The sequence below is a fragment of the Prosopis cineraria genome, unplaced genomic scaffold (assembly GCF_029017545.1).
Source record: "Prosopis cineraria cultivar Desert tree isolate PC_DT_omini unplaced genomic scaffold, ASM2901754v1 PC11, whole genome shotgun sequence".
Taxonomy (NCBI): domain Eukaryota; kingdom Viridiplantae; phylum Streptophyta; class Magnoliopsida; order Fabales; family Fabaceae; genus Prosopis; species Prosopis cineraria.
In genome coordinates this window covers 3,028,287-3,052,952 of record NW_026555342.1, presented here as the reverse complement: position 1 = coordinate 3,052,952, position 24,666 = coordinate 3,028,287, and the positions used below count along the sequence as shown (strand labels likewise).

The 24,666-nt window shown below is 30.1% G+C and overlaps 1 protein-coding gene, 1 non-coding gene and 1 pseudogene across 3 annotated transcripts; all 3 read right to left on the bottom strand.

Moving 5' to 3' along the window:
• Positions 1 to 1,229: 1,229 nt before the first annotated feature.
• On the bottom strand, positions 1,230 to 5,351 carry LOC129286745 (tubby-like F-box protein 8). 2 transcript variants are annotated; one of them, XM_054922754.1, is made up of 6 exons: positions 5,126 to 5,351; positions 4,775 to 4,855; positions 3,773 to 4,206; positions 3,520 to 3,607; positions 2,752 to 2,884; positions 1,230 to 2,364 (listed from the first exon to the last, which is right to left on the bottom strand). In XM_054922754.1, the coding sequence occupies exons 3-6, from the start codon at positions 4,118 to 4,120 to the stop codon at positions 1,647 to 1,649; spliced, it is 1,287 nt and encodes a 428-aa protein (XP_054778729.1). In that variant the 5' UTR covers positions 4,121 to 4,206; positions 4,775 to 4,855; positions 5,126 to 5,351; the 3' UTR covers positions 1,230 to 1,646. The 2 variants fall into 2 exon arrangements, with proteins under 2 accessions (XP_054778729.1, XP_054778728.1); XM_054922753.1 differs by having other exon boundaries at positions 4,775 to 4,847.
• Positions 4,810 to 24,666, bottom strand: LOC129285622 (WAT1-related protein At1g25270-like; annotated as a pseudogene).
• TRNAV-CAC (transfer RNA valine (anticodon CAC)) lies at positions 14,799 to 14,871 on the bottom strand. The gene has a single exon. It is a non-coding gene; the product is annotated as a tRNA-Val (tRNA).

Here is a 24,666-nt window from a genome sequence, read left to right as displayed (position 1 = left end):
GTGATGGACAAAATAAAAGAGACTTTGTCAACTAACTTAATTTGCATTCTCTAGAAGCTTTGATAATGACAATTTAGAAAAGCCAAGTTGGAGAAATATTCACATATAGTCATGTATTATGATACTATGATTTTTTTTTTCCCTTTCATATATATATATATATATAAAAGATATTTTTTCCTATGTTAAAACATAAAAAAAAAATGATCCAAACATGTGTTGTTGATAGAGACTGACTTGGATCTTTTAATACAATAATTATCCTATTGATTGTTCATTGATTTTTTTTTTTAACTCTATCTTCTTATGATGATAATATTATAAGGTATTTTTTAGAAGTCTCATTTATCCAATATATAAGATATTTGGTAGGTTCATATTTTTTTAATTATATCCTTAATTTATTATATTCCACTCAAACAATTAGTGAGGATGTCTTGAATAAATTCATTATTATATTTATTCTAAGTGTATGTTTAAAAATATATCAAAATATTAAAAAAAATAACATTTTAATTAATTTTTTTAGAAATGAAAATTAATTAACAATAATTTATATTGTAGGCAAAGGAAGTCTTACAATAATTTTTTAAAAATTTTAACTAAATTATGTCAAGTGACATTAAATTGTAAAAACAGTAGATTGAACCCTGCATGCAATATAAAATCTATAAAACGTCTTATACCCAAGAAAAAAAAAAACACCTATAAAACATCACCCTTCATAAAGGTTGACTCATCTTTAAACCATCAATTTAGTCTATAGTAATATGTAACTTTTTTGACTATTAACAACTTATACTATTCCCTAAAAACTAAAAAGGCAAATTCTTAAATTTTATAGTACAAATTATCAATTTAACTCCAAACTTTAACTTTATAACTCATTTCTTATTTATTAAATCAAGAAATTACATGAATTAAATTGTACAGAATAATCAACTAAAAATTGAGTGGTTATGAGTTAAAAAGAAAAAAGAAAAACTATAGGAACTATATTCTGAGTCAAAATTCAGAAATGAAATCAATAATTTAGGAAAAATTCACTATTCAGGACCAAAAATTACATCTTTCCAAGCTTATATATAAGATTATATATATTGAACTAAAATGACCACTATAACATACCAAAAAAATTAAAACTACATGTATGATCATAATTTGAAACTTCCTGACACATAATAAGTTAAAAGACTCTACTAACTACTAATAAAAGAGAAGATGAAAGCTTAATATTATAAGGAAATTTGAATTATGTGTGACCCACTGATTAGAGAGTCAGAAGCCGAGCCTACTACATTCATGGAGTGTTCATTCACATCAGGAAGGAACCAACCACAACCTAAAATCGATTTCTGATACATTGTTTGCAGAGACAGAAATTAAGAAGGAAACATTTTGGAGTTAATTAAGAATGATCTAATACCCTGCTATATCATGACCAGGGCTGAACTACTAGAACAACAATGGAGACATCATACAACTGAGGGTGACAACAATGCCCTATTCTGATCACAATGACAATGGTAGGAACTAGCAAGGAAAAAAAAAAAAGAGATAGAAAAAAGACAAAAGACAAAAGACAAGGGGGAGGGGGAGGGGGATACCATCTCTCTTATCAGGCTTTGCTTCATAAATTGATTGGTCTATTCACAAGCCAGTTTGGTGTCAAAGCTGCTCAAGCATATTGCAAAAGCCTGGAAAGCAGATAGAGGATATCGGTAGTCCATGGTGAACATATCTTTCCCAACTTTGCCAAACTGCAGAATTATCTTGTCATGATCTGGTGGGGCCGGCTGAGATGGTGTGGGTGCACCCGCAGCTGGCTGGGAGGCCGCGATCAACTGGAAGTTCTTGACAGAAGCAACTGTCACCCGTCCACGGAAGTTGAGGCACCAGCATTGAAGCTGTTCATGCCATCTTGGAGGTTTGTTCTTCAGGATCAAGGGTCTCATCTTGTTATCCTCATCATCGTTACTGCAGGACGCTCCGATGTCAGAAAAGCGTGCGCTGCTGAACTCGATAGAGTGATCAAGAGACTTTGAGAAGGAAATGCTACGGAATGAATCCTCAAGGGTGCAAGGAAGCAGCTCTGGTTGGCCAGGAACTGTGCCATCTGTATCGAGCGCAGAGACTGGAATTGAATGCATAATACAGTGCATCCTCCTTGGGCCTCGTGTCCCAAGCACGTTTAATTCATATGTCACCTGAGCTATGTTGTAAGTGCCAGATGGGACCTTTGGTGAGACCTTTTTGGAATAAAACCTTCGGCTTGTCCTCCCAGTCCCCGGAGGGGGTATTTGGGCAGAAGTGTATGGTGGCTGTGTATCATATATTATGAATTTTGTACCGAGAAAATTTGATCTGATAAATGAAAGTAGAAGAAATATTTCAATCCATGTGAGCAGCCAAGGATTTTCAATTAGAACAACAAATAGTTAATAAACATGCTTAAAAAACGAACTAAGAAATATTAGCAAAGAATTTATCAAAAACAACAATAAATACCCTAAGCTTCCATTTATACACACCATGATGGCATGCCAAATGAAAGATCATTTTCTCCAGTTATAACTGGCAAGTCATGATCGCAGATTTTTCAATGTTAACAGTTTTATGTTATGGGATCAAGGATTTGAGTCAAAGCCTAAATCCACGAGAATTTCTCCAGTTCCATGTATGTAAGTTAAGGAAAGAGTTTTAAACAGAAAATAGCCTGACAATTTAAACACTTGAAAGTAGTGAACTAACCTCAGCTTTCCAATGTAAGCGCTACTTGATCTTGAGATGTTATCAGCATCCATGGAAATGACATACTCTGTGTAAGTTGTTCTTCTTGTCCTCTTGGCAGATAGGAGAAACTTTCCATTTTCAACTAACAAAGCTGCAATGATGAATAAGAGACAAAAATATTTTTAAAAAAAAAAAAGGAGAAGAAAAGGAATGTGTAATTAGTTCAGCATACACTAGAATATGGTAGGAAATATCAAATTCCACTTTACTTCCCATTTAATATGGCATTACATGAAGACATATTGAAGCCTACTCCGATTCTCATGTTTGGTAACATGAGGGAACGCCAATGAAAGCATAAAGGGGAGAATGTGATAGATACTCAAACATGACATAAATAAAGACATCATTCCAAAAACTCCTCTCCGATACTTAAATTTGCTTCAAAAACCAGATTATAACATTTTAGCTATCAAGCAGAAGCATCCAAAAGCATGTGCTTCTAAGCAAGTCATGATCATATCTAAAGTCACAAACCCTGATAGAAGACTAAATGTCAAACCTTGATAGAATTTTCTGCTCTATTTAGTAACAATAGAGCAGAAAATTCTGCATAGTCATGCTGGAAGCATCTCTGAGGATGCCATTACAAAAGAAATGAAGCTGAAAAGTTTGAAAAACAATGAGGACAGCAGTTGAATAACTACTTTAGAAACAGCATAGTCTGCATGGTTGTCACTGCATTTTGATGGAAGAGATTATCCAAGGTATAGAAGGAATGCTTACCAGGGCTGAGACAAAGGAACAAGCGGTATGTTAATTTAGATTTATCTCTCTTGATAAAACACTGAATCATTCCATCTCTTGGTCCAGGCTGAAAAGTCAAATAAACAAAGGATCAGGGTTTTGCTTCAACAAAAAGCATTGCAACAATAACAATTACATGTCATATTCAACCAACAGTATTACTTCCAAAGAAATGTATCTGATAAGTCAACCAAAACAGGTCAATCAGTTATGCAGGATTTACGAAGCAAACCTGCTTCAGCGACACAGGGAAAGTAAGCTTCCCACAGAATTCTGGGCTCTTCACAAGTTCCTTGCACATGTTCCTCCAAGACCGGCAAACTTCAGCACATGCAACAACATGCTTTCGAGCAGGCCATGTGCTCTCACTCTCTTCAAGCCTTCTAATAACATCATATAGCAATTCTGGGGGTAAGCTTGCCCACCGGCTACTTTGAATAACTAGAGGCTGATCATGCAAATCTTGAAAAGATCCATAAGACTTTCCTCGGTGGTGACCAGTCAGCCTGACATCAAAACTCCGCCTAGATAAGCTCCCAAAACTGTCCCTTACATCACGGACTATGCTTCGGAATGACATCTTGCAACACAGTCCCAGAAAGAGCACTATATATCTCTATTCTAAGAATCTCTGGTGGACTATATCCGAGCACCATACACATATGGCTGCCATAGAGAGGAGAAACTCAGTTCAACACAACATAAGAATAATAATACTTATTTTTCTTACTCTATCATTCATCTTTTCCTAAAAAATAATCACTTAGAAGTTAAAACTAAGTATCCAGATTAACTATCATCACTTCATCTGCTCAATAGTTTAATACCTTGAACCTCCGTTTAAAAATTAACATATTCAAATCGATAAATCAAATAAAAGGTCAATAAAATCTCTGGATTGCGATTACTAAATGCCATCAAGCACTTCAATAAAACATAAGCATGGTGATAATAACAAATACAAAAGTAGCAGTGTTGAATGTTGTTATCTTATTATTTTATCTTTAAATGCAACCTTATAAGTAAATTCCTGTTAGGATTTTGTGTAGGATGTGTTGTTGCGTACACAAATTATTTCCCCAAAAGAAACATTTGAGAGCTACTTTCGCGCAAGTTAAATTTAGCAAATCACGGATCAACAATACTTTCCACATATATTATATTCTTGGCTATTTTTGCCAAAAAGAAGTCCAAAAAACTCAAGTAGAGAAGAATGAGGAGAAACTGAGACTACCTCCCCAGACCTAGGTGAAAATGCAACTTAAGCTGCTAAAAACTCCATGGCAGGACCAGAAGCCGCTCTTTAACTGCAAATCTGAAGAAAATGTCAGAAGCAGAAATCTCAAACCTCAAAAGCTCTCTTTAGGTCAAAAACCCCCAATCCCATTCGAGATTTGCCTCCATTATCAAACCCACTTCTCAAATAAACAGGATTCACAAGACTGAAAATCGAGTATTCTCCCCGAGCATTCTCAACACAAGCCCAGTTCGAAGAAAAGGTTCAGATTCGAAGCAAAAACCTGTAAAGATTGTTCGAGTTGAACAGAAAGAGAAAATGAAACTTGGGTTAGGAAGATGAACATACCCAGACTGAAGAGATCTGCGGCTCAAGCACAATCAATCACCAGTTGCAGAGATGAAACCTAAAGCAGGGATCAAATGAAAAAGAGAGAGATTCAAGAGCCTTTTGGTCAAAATTCTTAAATATATTTTCTTTCACAGAGACAGATCCCTCCTCAGCTCATTCTCTTCTCTTTTCTCCCTCGTCTTTCTCTCTCATGCCCGGACTCCAATGGTGCATTAAATCTAGTTCACGAAACCAGGGGGAGAAAAGCTATGATTTAAGAAGTTGAATTATTTATTATTATTATTATTAATCATTAATAATTATTAATTCAAAGATCATTATTTGAGTGTTTATTCCTTGGGTTTACCTTGATAACATTGAAAAGATTATTATTATTTTTTTTTGTATATGAATGAATTTGATTTAAGATACCCACATGGAAATGAACGCTGATGACCAAATGGGGTTTGACTTTTCTCCATTATATCAGACTCAGACTCACAAAGTTTGCAAGAGGAAGAGACACACATTGCGGTATGAAACTGTACCACCGTCCACGCTGACTAACACCCACCATTATAATCTGTTTCTACGGATTAGTTCTTTCTCGGTCTCTTCTCTAATTCCAGGATATGTTTGGTTTTGAATTTACATCTGGCAAAAATTTATTTAAAAACTCCACCTATTCATTAGATTTAATAAAAATATATTTTAAATATAATTTAAATATACTTTTAGGTTAGTGAAACAAGCCCTTAATTTTAATTTTGATTTGATAGATTTGCTTTTTTGTTCCAAGTACATTTAATATCTTCAACCTGAGTTGAATTTTAATTATTTTAATTAATTCAAGTCAAGTGAAATAAAGTCATAAGGATGATAAAAAAAAAAAAGTTAAACTGTTTTTTTATTTTTATTTTTTTTATATGAAAGAAAATTTTGCCCCTTTGAAAAATGTTTAGAAGAAGAAGTGCCCTATTTATTAACACAATATACCCATTTCGAAGGAGAGAATTGGAGAAAATATGCTTTAACCTTTTAAAATATATAAATAATGATGAAATTTAATAAAATATTATAATTTTTCTCAAGTCTTGAGAAATCTTTCAGACATTAATATTTTTTATAAAATGACTAAAATATTTTTAGTTTAAAATAAAAAATAATCATTGGTAACTAATTTAATTTAATCAATGACTATATTTTTCTTGTAATAATGACAAAAATGGAACAACTAATTATAATTTTTCTTGTGCAGAGTTTTTATTTACTGAAATTTAAGTATTGTAAATGTTAGTAACTACTTTAACTTAAATAATAATTACTTTTTTTCTAATAGTAATTAAAATATAACAAGTAACTATAACTTTTTCTCTATATCAACGTAGTCATTGTTTAAATTAAAACAATCACGAATATTTACTTTTAGATTAAAGTATATTTTTTAATAGAGCAGGATTTCTGCCCCTCTAAAAATTAATTTAAAAAGATATTATAGTTATTAGTACAAGTATCTAACGCTTTTTAAAGAAAAATATAAGAATAAAAATACACTTCAACCTTTAAGAAAAAAAAAATCTTTACGTATTCTTAACTGTTCACTCATGTAATGTAAAATAGAGGCTAGCGTAGGCCACTAATTAAGTTGGTATATTTCTAACAAAAGAGTTGCCTACTGGTTAATAATTCATAATTTAGATTTTGATTCTTTTAATTTTATAGGTTGCACTCTTCTTTGCGTATAAATAATGTGACTTAATTCCACCTCCACCGCTAACAACAACAATAATAGTATATATTTTTAAGTCGTTAAAGTTATATTACGATAAAGTAAAAATGGCATTTAAGCCTCGAAATAATAAATTAATGAGAATTAAATTTCTGATAAAAAATTTTTGAATATCAATTTAAATAATAGAAAATTCAGGAATTGTAGTGGGAAAATAACATTTAAGGCCTTTTTAAGAAAATTTACCACAATAATAACCCATTAATTTTGCATCAAATATTATTTTATAAAAACGTGTTTATATTGTTAAGTTAAAAGCCAAGCTTTAATTTGTTAAATTTTTAAGAAAATTATAACAAAAAATAGAAGTTAAGGCTCAACTTTTAATAACAATATATAAATATTTTTATAAGGTAATATTTGATATAAAATTGATGGATATAAAATTGATGGGCTTTTATTGCGATAAATTTTTTCAAAATAGCCTTAAATGTCATGCTCCCAATTGTAATTGTAAATAAAAAATTTAAATTTTAAATATAACTTTAAACTTGCAATTAAAATTTTTGTTTATTATTGGTTGAATTTATATTTACAACTTTTTTTAAAAAAATTATTTGGACTTAACTATCATTTTCTTTGTAGAGTATGTACACACACATGGTAAAATGTGTATATTCCCAGCGCCTTTTTGTTATGTTTTTTTATTATTTTATATTAAAAAACTAGAAAATAGTAACACGAGTCAATTGTAATTGAACTGCACTTCTGTAACTTATGAATCATATTAATGATTATATTTTTACCAATTATTATTATTTTAAAAAATTAAACTTATTATATCAACAATTAAAAATATTTTGTCAATATTTAAAGAATTAAAGGGTAAAAATATTCATAAACTTGTCTTACAAGGATACATAGTATCCTTAAGTGAAGTATGGTGCAAAAGCACAAATAATGTTGATATAATGAATGCAATCATCCCCAAAATTATCCTGAAGCTTGTCTTCCAAGGATACATAGTATCCTTAAGTGAAGTATGGTGCAAAAGCACAAATAATGTTGATTTAATGAATGCAATCATCAAATTGTTAAAGAGCTCAACGTCCATTATATTCCTTCATACTCATCACCATGTGTCCCTTGAATCTTGGACGTTTGAATTCCAGCAAGCCAAAACCCAAAACTTTAATTCTAAAAGTTGAATCCGGCAAAATAAAAGCCAGCTTTTGCCTACTAGTACATTGAAGGATACAAAGAAGCAAAGGAAAGTGAGAGAGGCAAAGAGTTAGATGATTTTTGGGAGAGACAAGCCCCTTGTCATTGTTAAATTTCCTAGACTGGGAGGAATAGCACCATTCACAGAGCAAGATCGAGGATAGAGTACTTTTAGAGATGAGAGTTGTAGGCCAAACTTGTTAGGAATATGACTAGGAAGCAGAAAATTAGAGGTTTGAAAGATTGCAAGAGAGAAAATTGGCTAAAGCCTTAGACTAAAAATTGTGGGTTTAGCTTCCCATGATGGATTCTTCTAAACCCATAAATATTGATCCCAATAATTCCTTGCTCCACAAGCTTGGAGACGATCTAAGGTCAAAGAGTGCATCTTACTCTATGTGTGAACTTAGAGGCACAACATGTTCAAATGTGAACTAAAATGACAACAAGAACAAGAAAGCAAGTGAAAGGAAAAGTTCTTTGAGAAGAATAAGATTAATTAAGATTAATAAAGGTTAAGGTGAATTGACCTAGGTTCTAATTGGATTAATTAAAGTACCTAGATGGCCATTGGGTTCATTAGACCCTATATGAAGCTTAGAAAAGGACTGGAGGATCTATTGGCTATTTTGGGCCCAAATTAATGGGCTTAAGTTAGGGTTTCCAATCTGAACCATTCATCATGGTGGATGAGTCAGATTTTAAAATTCAAGAGATGCATAAAAAAAAACCAAAAGAGAGATTTGAGGGAGAAACTAAGAGAGAGTGAGGAGGCTTTACCAGGATTCTTGATAGGCAACCTTTATAGGCTTGTTTAGAGCTATCAAGCCCTTGGGTAAGACTCATCTTCCATTCTTTTCTCTTCTTCTTGCTTTTCATGGGAATTTTTGGTATGGAGTTGTTATGTGTAATGGTAGTCATGTTTTACCCATTATATTGACTATAATGGAGTAATAAGGATTGTTTAAGTCTCTAGTCTTTAGTTTATGATAATGGCAATAGTTAGAGTCATTAATAATAGATTTAAGCTTAACCTTGATGTTAATCAAGCTAGATTAAGTTAATGAAGTTGGTTGGCAGTGTATATTAAGTTTAATGAAAGTTAAATAAACTAGTGAAAATGAGAAATGGGGATGAATTAAGTTAGCGACACCCAATGAGGAATTAAGGCTTCAACTATAATTGAGATTAATTAATGATGATTAATCATTAATATTGTCTATTAATCCCAATTCGATATATTGGCTACTTTAGAGCATGTTGTGCTTATTAAGAAACTTTATTGGAATCTAAATGGTACTCTCAGGGTGGTAACTTAAGAGTTGAGGTAATTGAGAGTTAAATTCTAGTATATGTTTGTTGTTGACAATATGAGCTTGTTTGATTATGAAATGTAATGGCTAATTTGATTTGAGTTATGTGATTGTATGATGTTAATATGTGGTGATAGAATAAGTTTATATGGCATGCTTGAATGGATTTCAATGTGATTGTTAAGTGTGATATGATGAGGGAATTGTGACTAATGTAATCTTGAAGAGCATAATTATGGGCCCATAAATTAATGACCATGTGTATGAGGATATTAATATGCAATCAAGTGAATGAATGGCTATGAAACAATGCTAAGAATTAAGTAAGAATACATGGCTTGATAGTATGATCTTGTGCACGTATTATGTTGTTAAAATATCTGATGATGATATGCCATTTAGCATGAGTAAATTGCATGATCATATATGGGTGGGAGTTCATCTGAGTAAGTAAAAGTGTTGTGAAAATTCACTTAGTGTAGCCCCCATTGAGTTTGCACACATTGGTTGGCAGTATTACTAATTAAATGCACTTAGTATTGTCATTGTCCTTTGGGAATGGCATAGGTTAAGTACGATGCTTAATATCATTGAATTTCTATTGGGGACAATATGGGTCGAGCAATTATGACATCCCAATAATTCAATAAGGGAGAATTCATGGTTTGAGAGTGAAAGCAAGAACCTTTGACCGGGTAATTTATCACAATTGGAGAGCAAGTCTAACTTAGTCACATGGGTTAGATCTATATAATTAGGTAACTCATGAATTTAGTTAGAAGATATAAGGAGAGAAATAAGGTCATATGCATGATCATGCATACTTGTTATCATTGATATGAATATTATGTAATTATGAATAGTAGTTTTGTGATATCCTGAATATTGATGGATTTATCAGATGTGGAATCTTGTATTACATGTTTTTAATACTATACATTTAGGCGCTTATATGCTTGGTTATTAAGATTTCATATCCCAAGCCCCGTGGTTTAATACTTTAACAGGTGGCATTAAGGGCAAGAACAATGGGGAAGCATCCAAATCTAGAGATGCATAGCCTATATTGTATAGTCTCTAGTTAGTTTTACTTATGTGTAAATGAAAATCATATTTACCAATATTAAAGAATTTTCTATTTTTAGACCAAGGTCATATGCTTGAGCCCAATGTGGACTTGGGAAATTTTTTATTATGGCCTTCATGATATTTTTTGATAATTGAGGCCAATCATGCAAATGTGTGTTATCTGGCTGATGATTGGATATTTAATGCATGAGGAAATATATAACATGTTTAATTAATCTTGTGAAACGGTATTTAATAATTGTTATGGCTAATGGCTAAGAGTTGGTAATGGTACTAGGTTGATTAGGAAAAAGGTATAGCATGTATGTTTTTAGCCCTAAACGTTCAAAACACTCATATGATATTGGATTGAGGTGAGACTGGAGCCTTTAGCTAGTTCACTTAATTGTCTATGTGTGGTTGCTTAAATTGCCTTAATTGAAGGTTCGAACTGAATGCTAAGCACCCCAAAAGTTGATAACTAGGAGCTATTATTGTTGTTGCTGACATGGCTTATTGGCCATAATAAATTGCTTGTTTACATGCGGCAGATAACATAGTAAATGTCAGCCACAATGGATTGTAAGATTGGCTATGGCAGATGGCCTTAATGCAATAGGCCACAACGGTTTCTAATGTTAGTTGTGGCTAATTGCTCTGGGTTTATGGAATTGATTCTTTTACCCTTGTTAAACTTTTTTTTCAATGCTACGTTTCTCTATGTTTCGATAACCAATTATACTTTGATTTTAAATATTTCAAAGGGCCTTGACTCCTAATTTTCAAACTTCATTTATTTTGAGATCTCACTTACTTAAAAGGTATTTTTATTTAAGTTTTTGAATTTTTAATAGCTAATGTTCATCCTATCTTCCTTTGGTAACCTTCTTAAGTATTTAATTGACGTTAATGATTGGATAGTTGTATGGTTAATGTCAAAGGACATTACACTAACATAATAAAAAATTCCAAAGGCTTCTTGTAAGCATTCCCTTACCTGTGATTTTGGAACCAAACTTTAATCTACAGATAATTGGTGAAGTTGGTGGCTAACACAAGAAGGAATGTGGGAAGAGAGGGGTGTAGGAGTTGGGCTTTAGAGAGAGGAGGTTCAGAGTTGGTTGGTGCAAGTTGGGTTTTAAAGTGTGACTTAGCAAAATAAACACTAGCAAGGATAAGCTTGATTAGATTATTCACTTCATGTCAACAAAATTAGTCAACCATTTACTTACATGTCAGTTAAACAATCAATGCTTAGGTCTTTAACAATTTTGGGGACAGTTGCACTTGTTTAGTCAATATTATAGGTACTTTTGCACTGTCTTTTACTTAAAGATATTGGGTGCCCTTGCTTAGAAGGTTAATGGGTATTTTTTTTCCTTTAACCTATATTTAAAAGTTTAATGTAGGAATTTTTTGTTGATAAAACTAACATTGCTAGAGTTCAAAGAATAAAAAAAATACTTTATAAAATTTTAAAAAAATAAAATATTATGCAAAGTTAAAGAACTAAATATGTACTTTAACCCAACATAAAACTCTTAAGTATAAGTCTTATATGGGTTTGTTACATTTCTTGTTGAGTTGTGCAAAGTTAAAGAACTAAAAATTTACTTTAGTCAATATAAAACTTCTAAGTATTAATCTTGTATGTGTATGTTAGATTCCCTCTTCAGTTGCATATTTTTTGTTGGATTATTTTTATTTTTGAAATTAAAATGTAAAACATGAGGAAATAATATTACCACTCCTTTGGATTAGGTTTTGAAAGGGAAAATATCACCTAAGGACCTTGTGTAGCTTTTTAATAGTAAATAAGGACCTTATAATTTTCAAATATCATTGCTTCCTTGAGACTTGACTGAAAATAAAATTTACAGGGAAAAGAGCTGATTACTTCTATTAACTAAATGAAAAACACAACTAAACAATTACTAACCTATGGTTACATGCCAATATTTAAAAGGTTGCTTGCTTATTTAGGAATACAAGTGTTGGTCCTAAATAAATAAGGAACAATTTAAGTATTGAAAAATAATCATATGCTAGTAATAAGTGGGTGTTCATTTAGCTATTTTTTTAGTTTTATCAAAAAGTGAGATTCCTAATGTTCTTATTATTGTTATTAAAATCATATTAAACATTTTTATTTATAAAAATTTATTTATTTTATTTCTATTGCTCCTTACCATGCACATTAGATAACGTTTAAGTAATGCCAAGAACTTCATGACTCACTGACACCCCACATTCCCTTAAAAGATTAAGGCTGCAGGTTCGATATCTCGTGGTTAAGGCCTTAAAGGAATGGATGTGTGAGCATTGTGAGTGTGTTACTATTTTTCTTCGAGAAAAAGTCAACCTTCTTGATTAGAAAGGCATGCCTGTGTGTGCGTGTGTGTGTAGGTGCGTTTGGGTGTTGGGTCCATTTAAAAGAAAAAAACGTTCAAGTAATCACCAAAAAAGGGGTAACGTGTAAGTTTATATGGTCCATTCTTGACAATGCGATAACTTTCGGTAGATTCTTATATTTTTAATTTTTATTATTTTAAGTCTTTTCATAAATAAAGTATTAAAATTTTGAAGGAATTTAAAATAATAAAAATAAAAATATAAAAATAAAAAATATTAACAAAAGTATAAACATTAATAATAAAATGTGAACAAATTCCAGAACCTAAAGTTATATTTTTACTTTTGCAAAATATAGAGGATCTCGTTCTTATATTTTTTTATTTACAAAAAAACGTGAAAAATGTTGTTATAATGAGTTTACTAACATAATAATGTTATGTACCTAACCTATCCATCTATATATTTATGAATTTCTCGTTATGAAGCAATAGAAACAGCTATTTTACTTTTTAAAAAAAACTAGAAATTAGACAAGTAGGTGAACTCTACTAACTCACAGTAATAATTAAGAAGCCCAACAACATATACTAACAAAGTATTAGATTTCAGATCATACAATACAACAACAAAAAAAAAAAGAAAAGAATTATATATACAATAGGTTAAACAGAAAGTAATCTTATCATTGGGTGATAATTAAGTGCGGGGCAAGGTTTATCTTTTAATATGCCTAAGTGATATACTTAATAAATTTAATTACTTATAATTTACTCAATCCATTAAAAGGAAAACTATTTAGTTTCATGCTTCAATTAAATGTCAACAATTATTGAGATGGTTCACATGAATGCATTTATTCAATTGAATAGATATGTCTGAAATGGTAAGACTTTAATTAGATAATTACTTCTGCAATAATTATAATTGTAAATATTAAATTTTCTTAACACAGTCAAAGTTTGCAGGCATGGTACCTGCCTGCCTTCAAGCGTGTCAGAGTCTGACTTTGACGACACGTCCGGCTTCATTCTTGAACAGTTGAACCTTCTTAGAAACTCCTACTTCTGAGCCTATGATTCCCTGCTCCTCTCCTCCCTACTCTCTGTACAGTGCTCCTTTGCAATATAAATAAATTTAGCAACCAATTACGTTCAACAATAACAATTTTAAACTTTTTTATTAAAAGTTATTGACAATTGATACATTATTTAATGGAGAATGCTTTCAAAAATATACAAATAACAATTAAATATCATAAATTGTGATTATTATTTTTTTAATAATTTTTAGAGACTTGTTTGTTAATTATTTTTAAATGTGAAAATACCTTTTTAAAAAAATTTGCAAAAAGTATTTGTAATTTATTATTCATTTCTAGTTGTTTTTTTTAAACTAATTATTTTTTAAAAAAGTAGTATTTTATTTTAACTGTTGGACTTCTAATAAAAGAATTTGCATAGAGAAACTTTTAATTTGTTATTCCGTTCCAGTCAATTTCTCAGAAAAAAAAGCATTTTCTAAAGAAAGTATAAATAATTTTGAATTGTTGAATTTCGTTGATAAATGTGTTGGTGCAGAGCAACTTTTAATTTTGCTATTACATTCTAATAATCATCTCTCTAAAGTAATAACTCATTTTTATTTACTATTTCATTTTAAATTTCAAAGTGCAGATCAATATGTCATTAAAAAAAAAAGATATTGAACTAGAAAGTAATCTTCATATCTTGTGATGCCTAATTGTGATTTAGATATTTCGGAGTATTTTTATGTCATTTTCTCATTTTTTTTTAATTATTTATTCTTTACATAACAAGTTGAGTTATTTCATTTTTGAATTGATTATTTATTTACCTAACAAGTTGAGTTCTTTAGAAAATAATCATCATATTTTGTGATGCCTAATTGTGACATATTTTGGAGTATTTTTATGTCATTTCCTCATTTTTTAATTAATATTAATTGACATAACAAGTTGAGTTATTTAAAAACAATGAAAAAGAATTGTCTGAGCCGGGTTCGAACCGGGGACCTCTAGTGTGTGAGACTAGCGTGATAACCAACTACACCACCCAGACTTTGGCTGATGTAGCCACAATATATAATATAGATAATTAATAAGTCTTACTTCCATTGGCTAGCTTCACGATTTGCGACCACGACCCAAAGTACGCAGAACTCCATTTAATTTGGGGGAAAGGATGCGGTTGTGGTTTTGGCTTGAAGAAGAAGATAATAATTTATTATCATTTATTTTTATAAATTAGTTTATTTTTTAAAATTGTTTCTTATATAAAGTAATTTTTCACCTAATTAATTAAATAATTTTAATGGGGTGTTATGTTATTTTTTTAAAATTTATTATAATTTTATAGTAATTACCGTTATATATCAATATTAATTAATCAAATAAAACAAAGAACAAGGATAGTTTGTTTACTGTTTGGTTGGAACTAGAAACAATAACTTAGGCCAACGGGAATAAGCTTAAAAAAAATTTTAAAGTCAAGCTTAATGAAATTATGCTTTTTTAATGTTTGCTTGAATAGTTTTCAAAAAAATTTAAACCAAACTTGGTCAGATTCGAGCTTCACCCAAATATCCAAATATAATATATAATATATATCTATATATTATATAATATATATATTAGATATAATAAATTTTAACTGTTATATCATTTATATTAAGATACCATATATTCGCCATACATTATTATAGATTGTTTTTAAAAATAAAAATATTTTTATTATTTTTAATCTTTAAAATATTTGAAAATAATATTTAAATATATTTTAATATTGATTTTTAATTTTAGGACTCACATATTTTTTAAAAATTTTTTGAGTCTTTTACATCATTTAAGTATTTTAAAAAATATATTTTATATTTTTTATAAATAAAAAATAATTTTAAATTAAAAAATTAAATTATTAAAATTTATTTTTAATTTAAAAAATTGATAATTTGGGTTTCCAAGCCGACCCTAAACCTGAAGCAAATTATTGGCACTAAAGACGGTTCTTAAAGCAAAGTGACATTCAATCTTGATGAGCCTTTTTTTTTTTTTTTTTTTTATTCGGCACATCCAATGTCTAAGGAGCTTTGAATGATCTCCCATCTTCTATGTAATGTCTATTTGGATTGAAAGAAAAAAAAGCATAGGCGAAAAGAAAAAAATGAAAGAAAATAATTTTTTTTTTCTATGTGAATGAGGAAGAAATAGTGAAAATAACAAAAGTAAGAAAAAAAAAAATGAAATGTAAGACCGATTATATTTCCTCCCAACTTTTCTCTTTAAAATTTAAAGAGATTTTGGCAGGAAAATTATTCCAACATCTATCCTCCACTCTTGGCCCTAGGCAACGGCATCATGGTTAATAGGAGTGTTTTCTTCTTTTTGCCATGTTCTTTGTTGCACTCTTCTTACATCTTCTCCGTTGTCAGTTCTTCTTCTTCTTCTTCCAAGGTTAGTTCTTCCCATTCCCCTGTCGCTCCAATTCTTTCTTGTTTTTGCCATCATTTCTCCTCTCTCTCATTGCCGCCTCCTCCTCCTCTTTCACTCTTTTCTCCTCTTTCACCATTTCCATCCAACAAGAACCAATGCCTTTGCGTCCAAGTGCCAATCTAGCTTCCATATTGCGTTGAAGGGATCGCCCATGATGTGATTGGGTCAACCTTGAAGGAATTCAATGTGTGGTGGATGTAGTTTACATGTAATTTCAATGAGTGTTTTTTTTTTTGGGATAATAAGTGAGTGTTTTTTTAATTGTTTGGTAATTGTGATTAATTTAGTGTAATGATATAAATTATTTGATTTAAAACATAATAATATGAATATACATTTTTTAAATTAATTTGACTCTGGTAATTTTATTATAATTCTTGCTTTCAATTTAGTTTTACAAAAATAATTATATGAAACATGATATTTAAATATAAGGACAAGAATAATGCACTATGATATATTTCATTTTGTTTGTTTCCATTTTCTTCTATCCACTCAAATAGGCGGAGAAGGGATAACATTTCCTTAATTTTCTTTCTCCCCCATTTTCGTCCTATTTTTTTTCCTCTTAACTTTTCTTCCTATTTAAACGGAGGGGGAAAGTGCCTAGTTACAACATTGATTTTGCTGCCGCAATGGTGGAAAATTATTTGAGATTGCCATAACCTTTTGAATAGAAGAGCCCATGGATTCAAACTCAGGTTGACAAAGGAAAGGATTTCAATTTATTTTTACAAAAATAATTATATGAAACATGATATATTTTAATATAAGGACAATATAATCACTATGATATATATTCATTTTTTTTGTTTCCATTTTCTTCTATCCACTCAAATAGGAGGAGTGATAACATTTTCCTTTTAATTTTCTTTTCTCCCCATTTTCGTTCCTATTTTTTTTCCTCTTAACTTTTCTTCCTATTTAAACGGAGGGAAAGTGCCTAGTTACAACATTGATTGTTGCTGCCGCAATGGTGGAATATTTGAGATTTTGCCATAACCTTTTGAATAGAAGAGCCCATGGATTCAAACTCAGGTTGACAAAGGAAAGGATAAGCAATGATAGAGTGATTATAAGGGGAGGGAAAATTTTGGCTCCCTCCCCTCCAATACCCTCAACTAGCACTCTCTAAGTTTCAAAGAGATGATTTTATTCAAGTAAAATCCTAATGAGTTTTAATTTAAAGTAAGTATCTTAAGTCATTAATTGGTATTTTTATATAATGCAATCTGTAATATTCCAAATTTAAAATGGGATTAATTAAATTCAATTAGAGGGTCAAATCAGTATTATTTTTTGATATGAGGGATGGTGTAGGTCAGCAATTTTGACACCCCGTAATTCGAGAAGGGAAAATTTAGGTCTAAGGTGAGGAGCAGATATCTTGGCCAGGTATACAGTTGGAGAGCGAGCTTAGCCTGGTCACACAGGTTAATCCTATATATTGAAATAGCTTATGAATTCAGTCAGAAGATATAAGGTGAGGAATAATGATGGAATGCATATGATTATACATAACTATTATCATTGAGATACATGTTATGTGATTAATAGCAGTAATATTTTGATACACGTTGATTATTTTGTGGAATGTCAAATGTGAATCTTCGCCTTGCATGTTTGTATTTGCCACACTTTTATGCACTTAAATTTATATACCTTGGTTACTAACATCTGTAAAATCTCACTCTCGTTTGTCAACATTTTTCCATGAAACGCTAAGTGTAGGCTGAGGGGGAGGTAGTAAAGACTAGAGATGCATAACCATAAGTAAAGTCTCTAGTTATTTAGTTTGTGTAATTAAATATCTATTATTGCCAACATTATGGTTTGTGATTGTCACGAGGTCGATTGCATTGCATGAGCGTGTTAACTTGGGCAATCCTTATCATGGCACGACTACTTTTTTATAAGGGGAAGCAATCATGCAATTGTGTGATTAAATTGTGATTTTCAAATGAATTGTCATTTGAAAAGTTAAGCATGCACAGTTTGATTGTAATTTTTTTTATTTATGGTCGTGCTGGCTAGTAGCTAGTTTTAAAGGGAAACACTTGGTTCACAAGTTGTAAGGGTGTCTAGTATGTTATAGTTCCAAGTATTCAAGGATCCTCATTAGTATCGGATAGAGATGAAATTGGAGCCATTAGTTAAAGTATTTAATTATCTAAGTGTGAATACTGGGATAACCTCAATTGAAAATTTGAGCTGATAGTAAGGTGTGTAGGAGTTTAGATTTATAATAACTGTTTGTTTTTATTGTATTGATAGGTGCGCCGCATTGAAATGCTTCATTGGCCACAAACTAATGTTGTCATCTACATTGGTTGCGATGAGTGGCCTTTGTGCCACAAGTTGTGGCGAATAAGTGCTTGGTCGGGACAAAATTGTCTTGTAATGCTAAAAAGATTCTTTTACCCATGTTTAAGTTTTTTTAATACTCAACTATTTTTCACAGTTTCATAACCTTGGGTACTCTGACTTTTGATAGTTTCAAGGGCTTTAACTTATGGTTTTCATACCTGAATTATTTTAGGATCCCATTTTCTCAAATACTATTTATACCCTTGGAGTTTTCAAATAATCAAGGTGAATCCTAATTTCCTTTAGTGTCTTCCTTAATCTATTTAATTGGATTAGATGTTATGGTTAAGTGTAGTTAATGATGGAAGCCATTATACAATTTGTTTTCAGTTTTAAAATTGAAAAAATGAGTTACAAATTTAACAAAATAAAATTACAATTTGGGAGGAAAAGTTGTAAATTCTTGGAAGTATTTAAATAATGACATGTTATTTTTTAATTTAATCATTAATATTTTTGTTTTCTTTAAGAAAGTAAGTTATACATTCAAGATGACCAAATTATGAATTTGGAAGATAGAGCTATAAATTCTTAAAATTTAAAAAGTATCATGCCATTATTACTTCCAATGACAAAATTGACTCGAAGTTTGTGCATCATACAGATTGAAATGTTAAATTAAAAATTAAAAGAAAATGATAGTCCAGTTCTAAAAATTTGAATTAATAACAATTAAATTCTTGATATTTTTAAAAAATAAATTGTAAATATTAATTCAAATAACTATAAACCAAAATCTCAATTATGATATAATAGCTACATTCAAAATTGAAATGTCTTATCAGCAGCTGAAAATTTTAAATTTGTAAATGTTTGAATTGATTTCTCAGCTCATTTCACTACTAAAAAAAAAAAATTAATCAATCACTAATTAACAAAATATGTCACTAACTGATAAACTTTTGTGTGCCATGTCACCTCTTAAGTACATATCACCTATCACTTGCTAAATCATCGCCTCTTGAATTACCATGCCACTTCACTGCCATATCAACAATATATTTTAATTCTTTTTGCTAGGGACATTGCCTCCTTTTGAACTTAATACCTCCCTTTTTTTGTATGTGCTTTTCGTCAATTGAATTGTAACGTTTTTTTTTTAATTTTAATATAAAAAATTTAATATATATTACTTAATTGAGTACATATAATTAACCTAATATATTTTTATAAATTTCATATGTTCTTGTTATTTAAATATGATGATAATAATATTATCGTATATGTGCATTAACACATATAAATATATAAGTCAACATTAATAAATATATTATTCAACTTCAATTAATTTAATTTATAAAAATAAATATTTTTGCATATCATTTTATATTATATATGTTGTAATTAAAATATTTTTATATTTAAATTTACATGATAAAATAAAAATTATTTTTTATTTTTCTAAATCATTTTTGGTAAATTTGAAGATTTTTTTATGTGAATCTCTCTATGTATATTATCAATTTTTATTTTTATAAAATATTTAAGCACCTTTTACTAATTTTTTATTTAAAAATACCAGTCACTAATCTATCATTAATATGAAAATTTAGTGGTAAAAATTAGTGACAAATTTAAATCTATCATTAAATTTATAAAATTTGAAAATGTGATGACATGCTATATCCATCATTAATTTTTGTGAGAAATCTGTCACAAATTTTTTTTTTCACTAATGTCTACAATTTGTGATGGAATGAAGATTTGTTAATAAATTTTTGTCACTAATTTTAATTTTTTTAGTCGTGTATTTTAGTAAATTTGTTAGAGACCTAGCTATTATTCTTCCAAAAATTTATCAATTTTTAAAATTGAAAATAACAATTTATCAATAGGTGTTGTTTTGTGGGAGGATGGCATTGATATGAGATTGTTGGCAATTTGGAAGGACTCACATGGAAGAAGAGTACACCTTTGCTGTTCGGATGCCTTGTTTGTTTCCTTTCTTTTGCCCCACAACACCATGTACAGTCCGCACACCACCAACACTGTCCCCACAACACTGCAAAATTAAATTAATCTTACAATTATTTACATTAATAGTTATATATTTCCATAATAATCCCATTGACTGAGAACCAGAACTTCCTTGGTTGACTTCAAAGGAATAAATTCCAAAGAGTAAAAAAAAAAAAAACTAAACATGTATGTAGAGTTGACACTTTATTAGATTCAGAGTCTTTATATTTTGTGAGTTTACAATCTAATTTTATTTGAACAACAATCACATTTTTTTTATTTTATTGTTCCACTTAATTCAATATAAGGTGTTAAATGTGGAAAAATACATAAAAAACAAAATCCAAAAATTTAAATTGATTATAAAATATGTAAAAGAGAAAATGACAATTAGGGACATTATAAAGACATTAACGACAATTAAAGACTTTGAAATATTGAAACATCAGAGAAGAACTTATGATCTTTATTTATAATTAAAGTACTTCTAATTATTAAAATAATTAAGAGAAGGCCACTTGTGAATTTAAGGAAAGTTGTTTGTAAATTTAAGAAAGATCACCTGTATATATATGAAAAGTTAATTATAAATGGATAAATAATTTTATGAAAATATATATCGTTACTTATGAATTTAAGAATAATCATTTATGAATTTTTAAAATGTTATTTATTAATTTATGAAAAGTCAGTTGTAAAAGGATATTTAGAAATATGAAAAGTCCCTAAATCTTTGACTTACAATTAAGACTATTTATATTCCATATACTTATAAGTGACATTCCTTAAGTTTATAATTGCTCATCTCTGAATCACAAGTAATGCATAAATTCATGAAAGCATCTATTCATTTATAGTTAAATTTGTGTAAATTTACTAGTGACCTTTCTAAATTCACAAATGACTATTTATTAAGGTAGTGTTTGGATTGATAGGTTTGAATTTTAATTTTATATTTGAAATCTTGTATTTCAAATATAATGCTCACAATTTATGTATTTAGAATTTTTATTTGGGTAGTTTAAAAAATTTTAGATAAAGAAGATAGATGAATTGAGATTTGAGATGAAAATGAAAAATTAAAAATGAAGAGTTTATTCCTATTTTTAATTGATGAGAGGTGAGAATAAGAGATAATAAAAGATAGGAGAGTTATAAAAATATCAATAGTAAAACATGAAAAGAATGAGATGTTTGAAGTGAATTTAATTTCAAATGACTAGGGTAAAGATGGAATTTAAAATTACAAATGAATTGTAATAAAAAAAATATAATAAAATCCAAATCAAAATTTTTATATATTCAAATGAAGAATTGGATGAAATCTAAATCCAAATCTAAATTCTTATTAATCTAAATGCACTATGAATTTATAAGTGATGATATATAAATTTATAAAACTATCTGTCCATTTACAATTGATTTTTCATTGGTTTAAAAGTAACATTACTTAAATTTATAATTAATTTTATTTAAATTCTTGAGTTATATTCCATTGATTATTTTAATAATTATTTATTTTTTAATTCTAAATAAAGTCTATGGTCCTTGCATGATATTTCAATAATTCTAGATCTTTAATTATCATTAATATCTTAACAAAGTATGTAATTGTCAATTTCTCTAGGCAAAATCTGTTTTGAATATCTTTTTTTAATCTTTTTATTTATGACTGATTAGATCTAAAAACCTGATTTAGTTATTGATTAAACAAATTCACCTTCCAACGTAAAGAGGCTCATCAAGTACAAAAGAACCTCCAAGGCTCATCAAGCATGAGAGGATTGAAAATGGCTGCAAACAATGGTCCCTTCTTCATCACACACCAAGCTATTAGGGTACAAGCCACCCCAAAAGTCAATATCCCCTACAAAAACATATATAAAATCACATCAACACATACTAATTATATATATATATATATATATATAATCTTCCATGTTAAAAGTTAAAACATCAATTGCAAATTTTTCACATATTAGTGTCAAATTTTGAAAAGTCAATGTAAAATTTTAAAAGTGTTTATTGCAAACATGGCATTTATTTTTCATAATTTACTATTGATTATAATAATTTGCAAACTGGTGACGTTTCAAAATTTAACATGGAATATTTTAGGGGAAAGGATAATCATGTAATTGATATGATTACTAAGGAGTAAAGGTCCTTTATGGAAATTTTAAAAGTTTTTAGTCCCAAAATGAAATTAAACTAACATATTGGTCCTATAATGTCATTGCCCCTAAATTCTTTCAGTCATGTTGTCTTATCTCTAGCAGCAAACAGGGACAAGAATTAAGGACATTACTGTAAAAGCTGCAGTGAGAAGCCTGATGTTCCAGCCAAGCTTCCATTGATTCCAGTCTCTCTCAATGCACAGTGCAGCCACAACAGATTGAAACGAGCTCATTATGCACATCAAAGCTGTGCTTGAATGGTGCCATGGAAATCTCTGCGTCATCTTCGCCCGTTATGTATGTTTTTGTTTTGCAGATATCAACATCTTGTACTATGAAGAAGATTCCAGGAAAAAGAAACAAGAGAAAAATCTAAGGTACGAGATTCTTATTACCTGGATTATCAGCCACAAGGAGTAACTGAGGCAGGTGCCAAGAGCAAGAAGAGAGCCCCACAAGCTAGAAGAAGAAGAAGAAGAAGCAGTGGAGCCATGTGATGATGCCACGTGGTGAGACAATTCAATATGAGTCGTCCATATTTGGATTCTTTTGCCTTTGCAGAAAGTAAAGATCATGGCCCCACTGATTCCTATCAAGGTTCCTAATACCTTAGCCTTCCCTCTTGCTGTTCTATAATTCATCCTCTCCAACCTGATCATTTAATATATATACACACAATCCCCACTTTTTTTTTTTATGATCACATGATTTTCATTATGATGCTTAATTTAGGGAGTCATTAATGATAGAACACACGCACTCACCAAGTTGCCAACTGATAATTTGGACAACATAGTTTTGAGGAGCCACCTACAGGTTACAGAATACTTTTGAATTCTGATATGAACTGATTTGTGTTCTTGCTCAGTTCTTCGTGATCTTGTATTTTAAAAAAAAAAATTACATGCATGGAAATGAATTTCTTGAAGCGCACTTCATGTGTGAAGTGAAGAGAGAGATAGAGAAAGGTAAAATGCATTCTGAGAGATCCAAATCTGACGTATGTGTAGGGAGATCTTTTCTTAACTGGATGTAGGTAATATGAGTTTTGGTGAGCGAATGGTGTAGAGAGAGAGAGAGAGAGAGAGAGAGAATTGAGACTTACCTAAATAAGACAGCCATGATGAAGGTAATAGCAGGAACAAGGTTCAACATAGCAGTGACACATGTTACAGGTACTAAGGCCAAGGATTGAACATAGAGATTATGCATTAAGGATCCCCCGAAAATCATAATGTTTGGAGCCATCACACCAAGCTAAGTATGTGCAAGTTTAAGAATGAATCATCAGAACAAGATTCAGAAATTCAGTATGCTGTATTCAAGTCCAAGAGCACAGACATATAACTTTGGTGCATTGTGATCTAAACACATCGAATCTCTCTTCAACATTATTTGGTTATGCTTTATAAAATATATGAATTAAGAAGAGTTAAGGGTAATGGAAGAAAGTTACCCAAATAACCCACAAAGAAAACCTTGTAATAGAACTATCCCATCAACTTTTTGGAGGCTGTCCCTGTTCAAAAACACCAACTTTAGAATTCAAAACTAGAGAGAGAGTTGATCTGATCTCCAATTCATATATATATATATATATATATATATTCATTCATTCAAAAGTAGAACCATGCATGTGCATCGACCTTTCAAAGAAGAGAGCAAGAGGAGCAATGAAGGAGGTAAAAAAGAGGAATCTGTAGGCAACAAGAACAGTCAAGCTCATGCCATCATTTGCTGCCATCTTCAACAAGATATTTGCCATAGCATACACAATCTGAACTATCACCATTAGCACTGTACCCTTCACACCATCCCTCACTTTATCTCTATCTCTTAAACTATCCATACTATACTTGGGG

What these genes read in the sequence shown, in the direction of transcription:
- LOC129286745 (XM_054922754.1), bottom strand. Translation starts at nt 4,120, where the DNA reads ATGTCATTCCGAAGCATAGTCCGTGATGTAAGGGACAGTTTTGGGAGC. An exon ending in GTTCCTTTGTCTCAGCCCTG is followed by an intron (nt 2,885 to 3,519) that starts GTAAGCATTCCT and finishes TCATCATTGCAG; the next exon opens with CTTTGTTAGTTGAAAATGGA. An exon ending in GCTTACATTGGAAAGCTGAG is followed by an intron (nt 2,365 to 2,751) that starts GTTAGTTCACTA and finishes TTCATTTATCAG; the next exon opens with ATCAAATTTTCTCGGTACAA.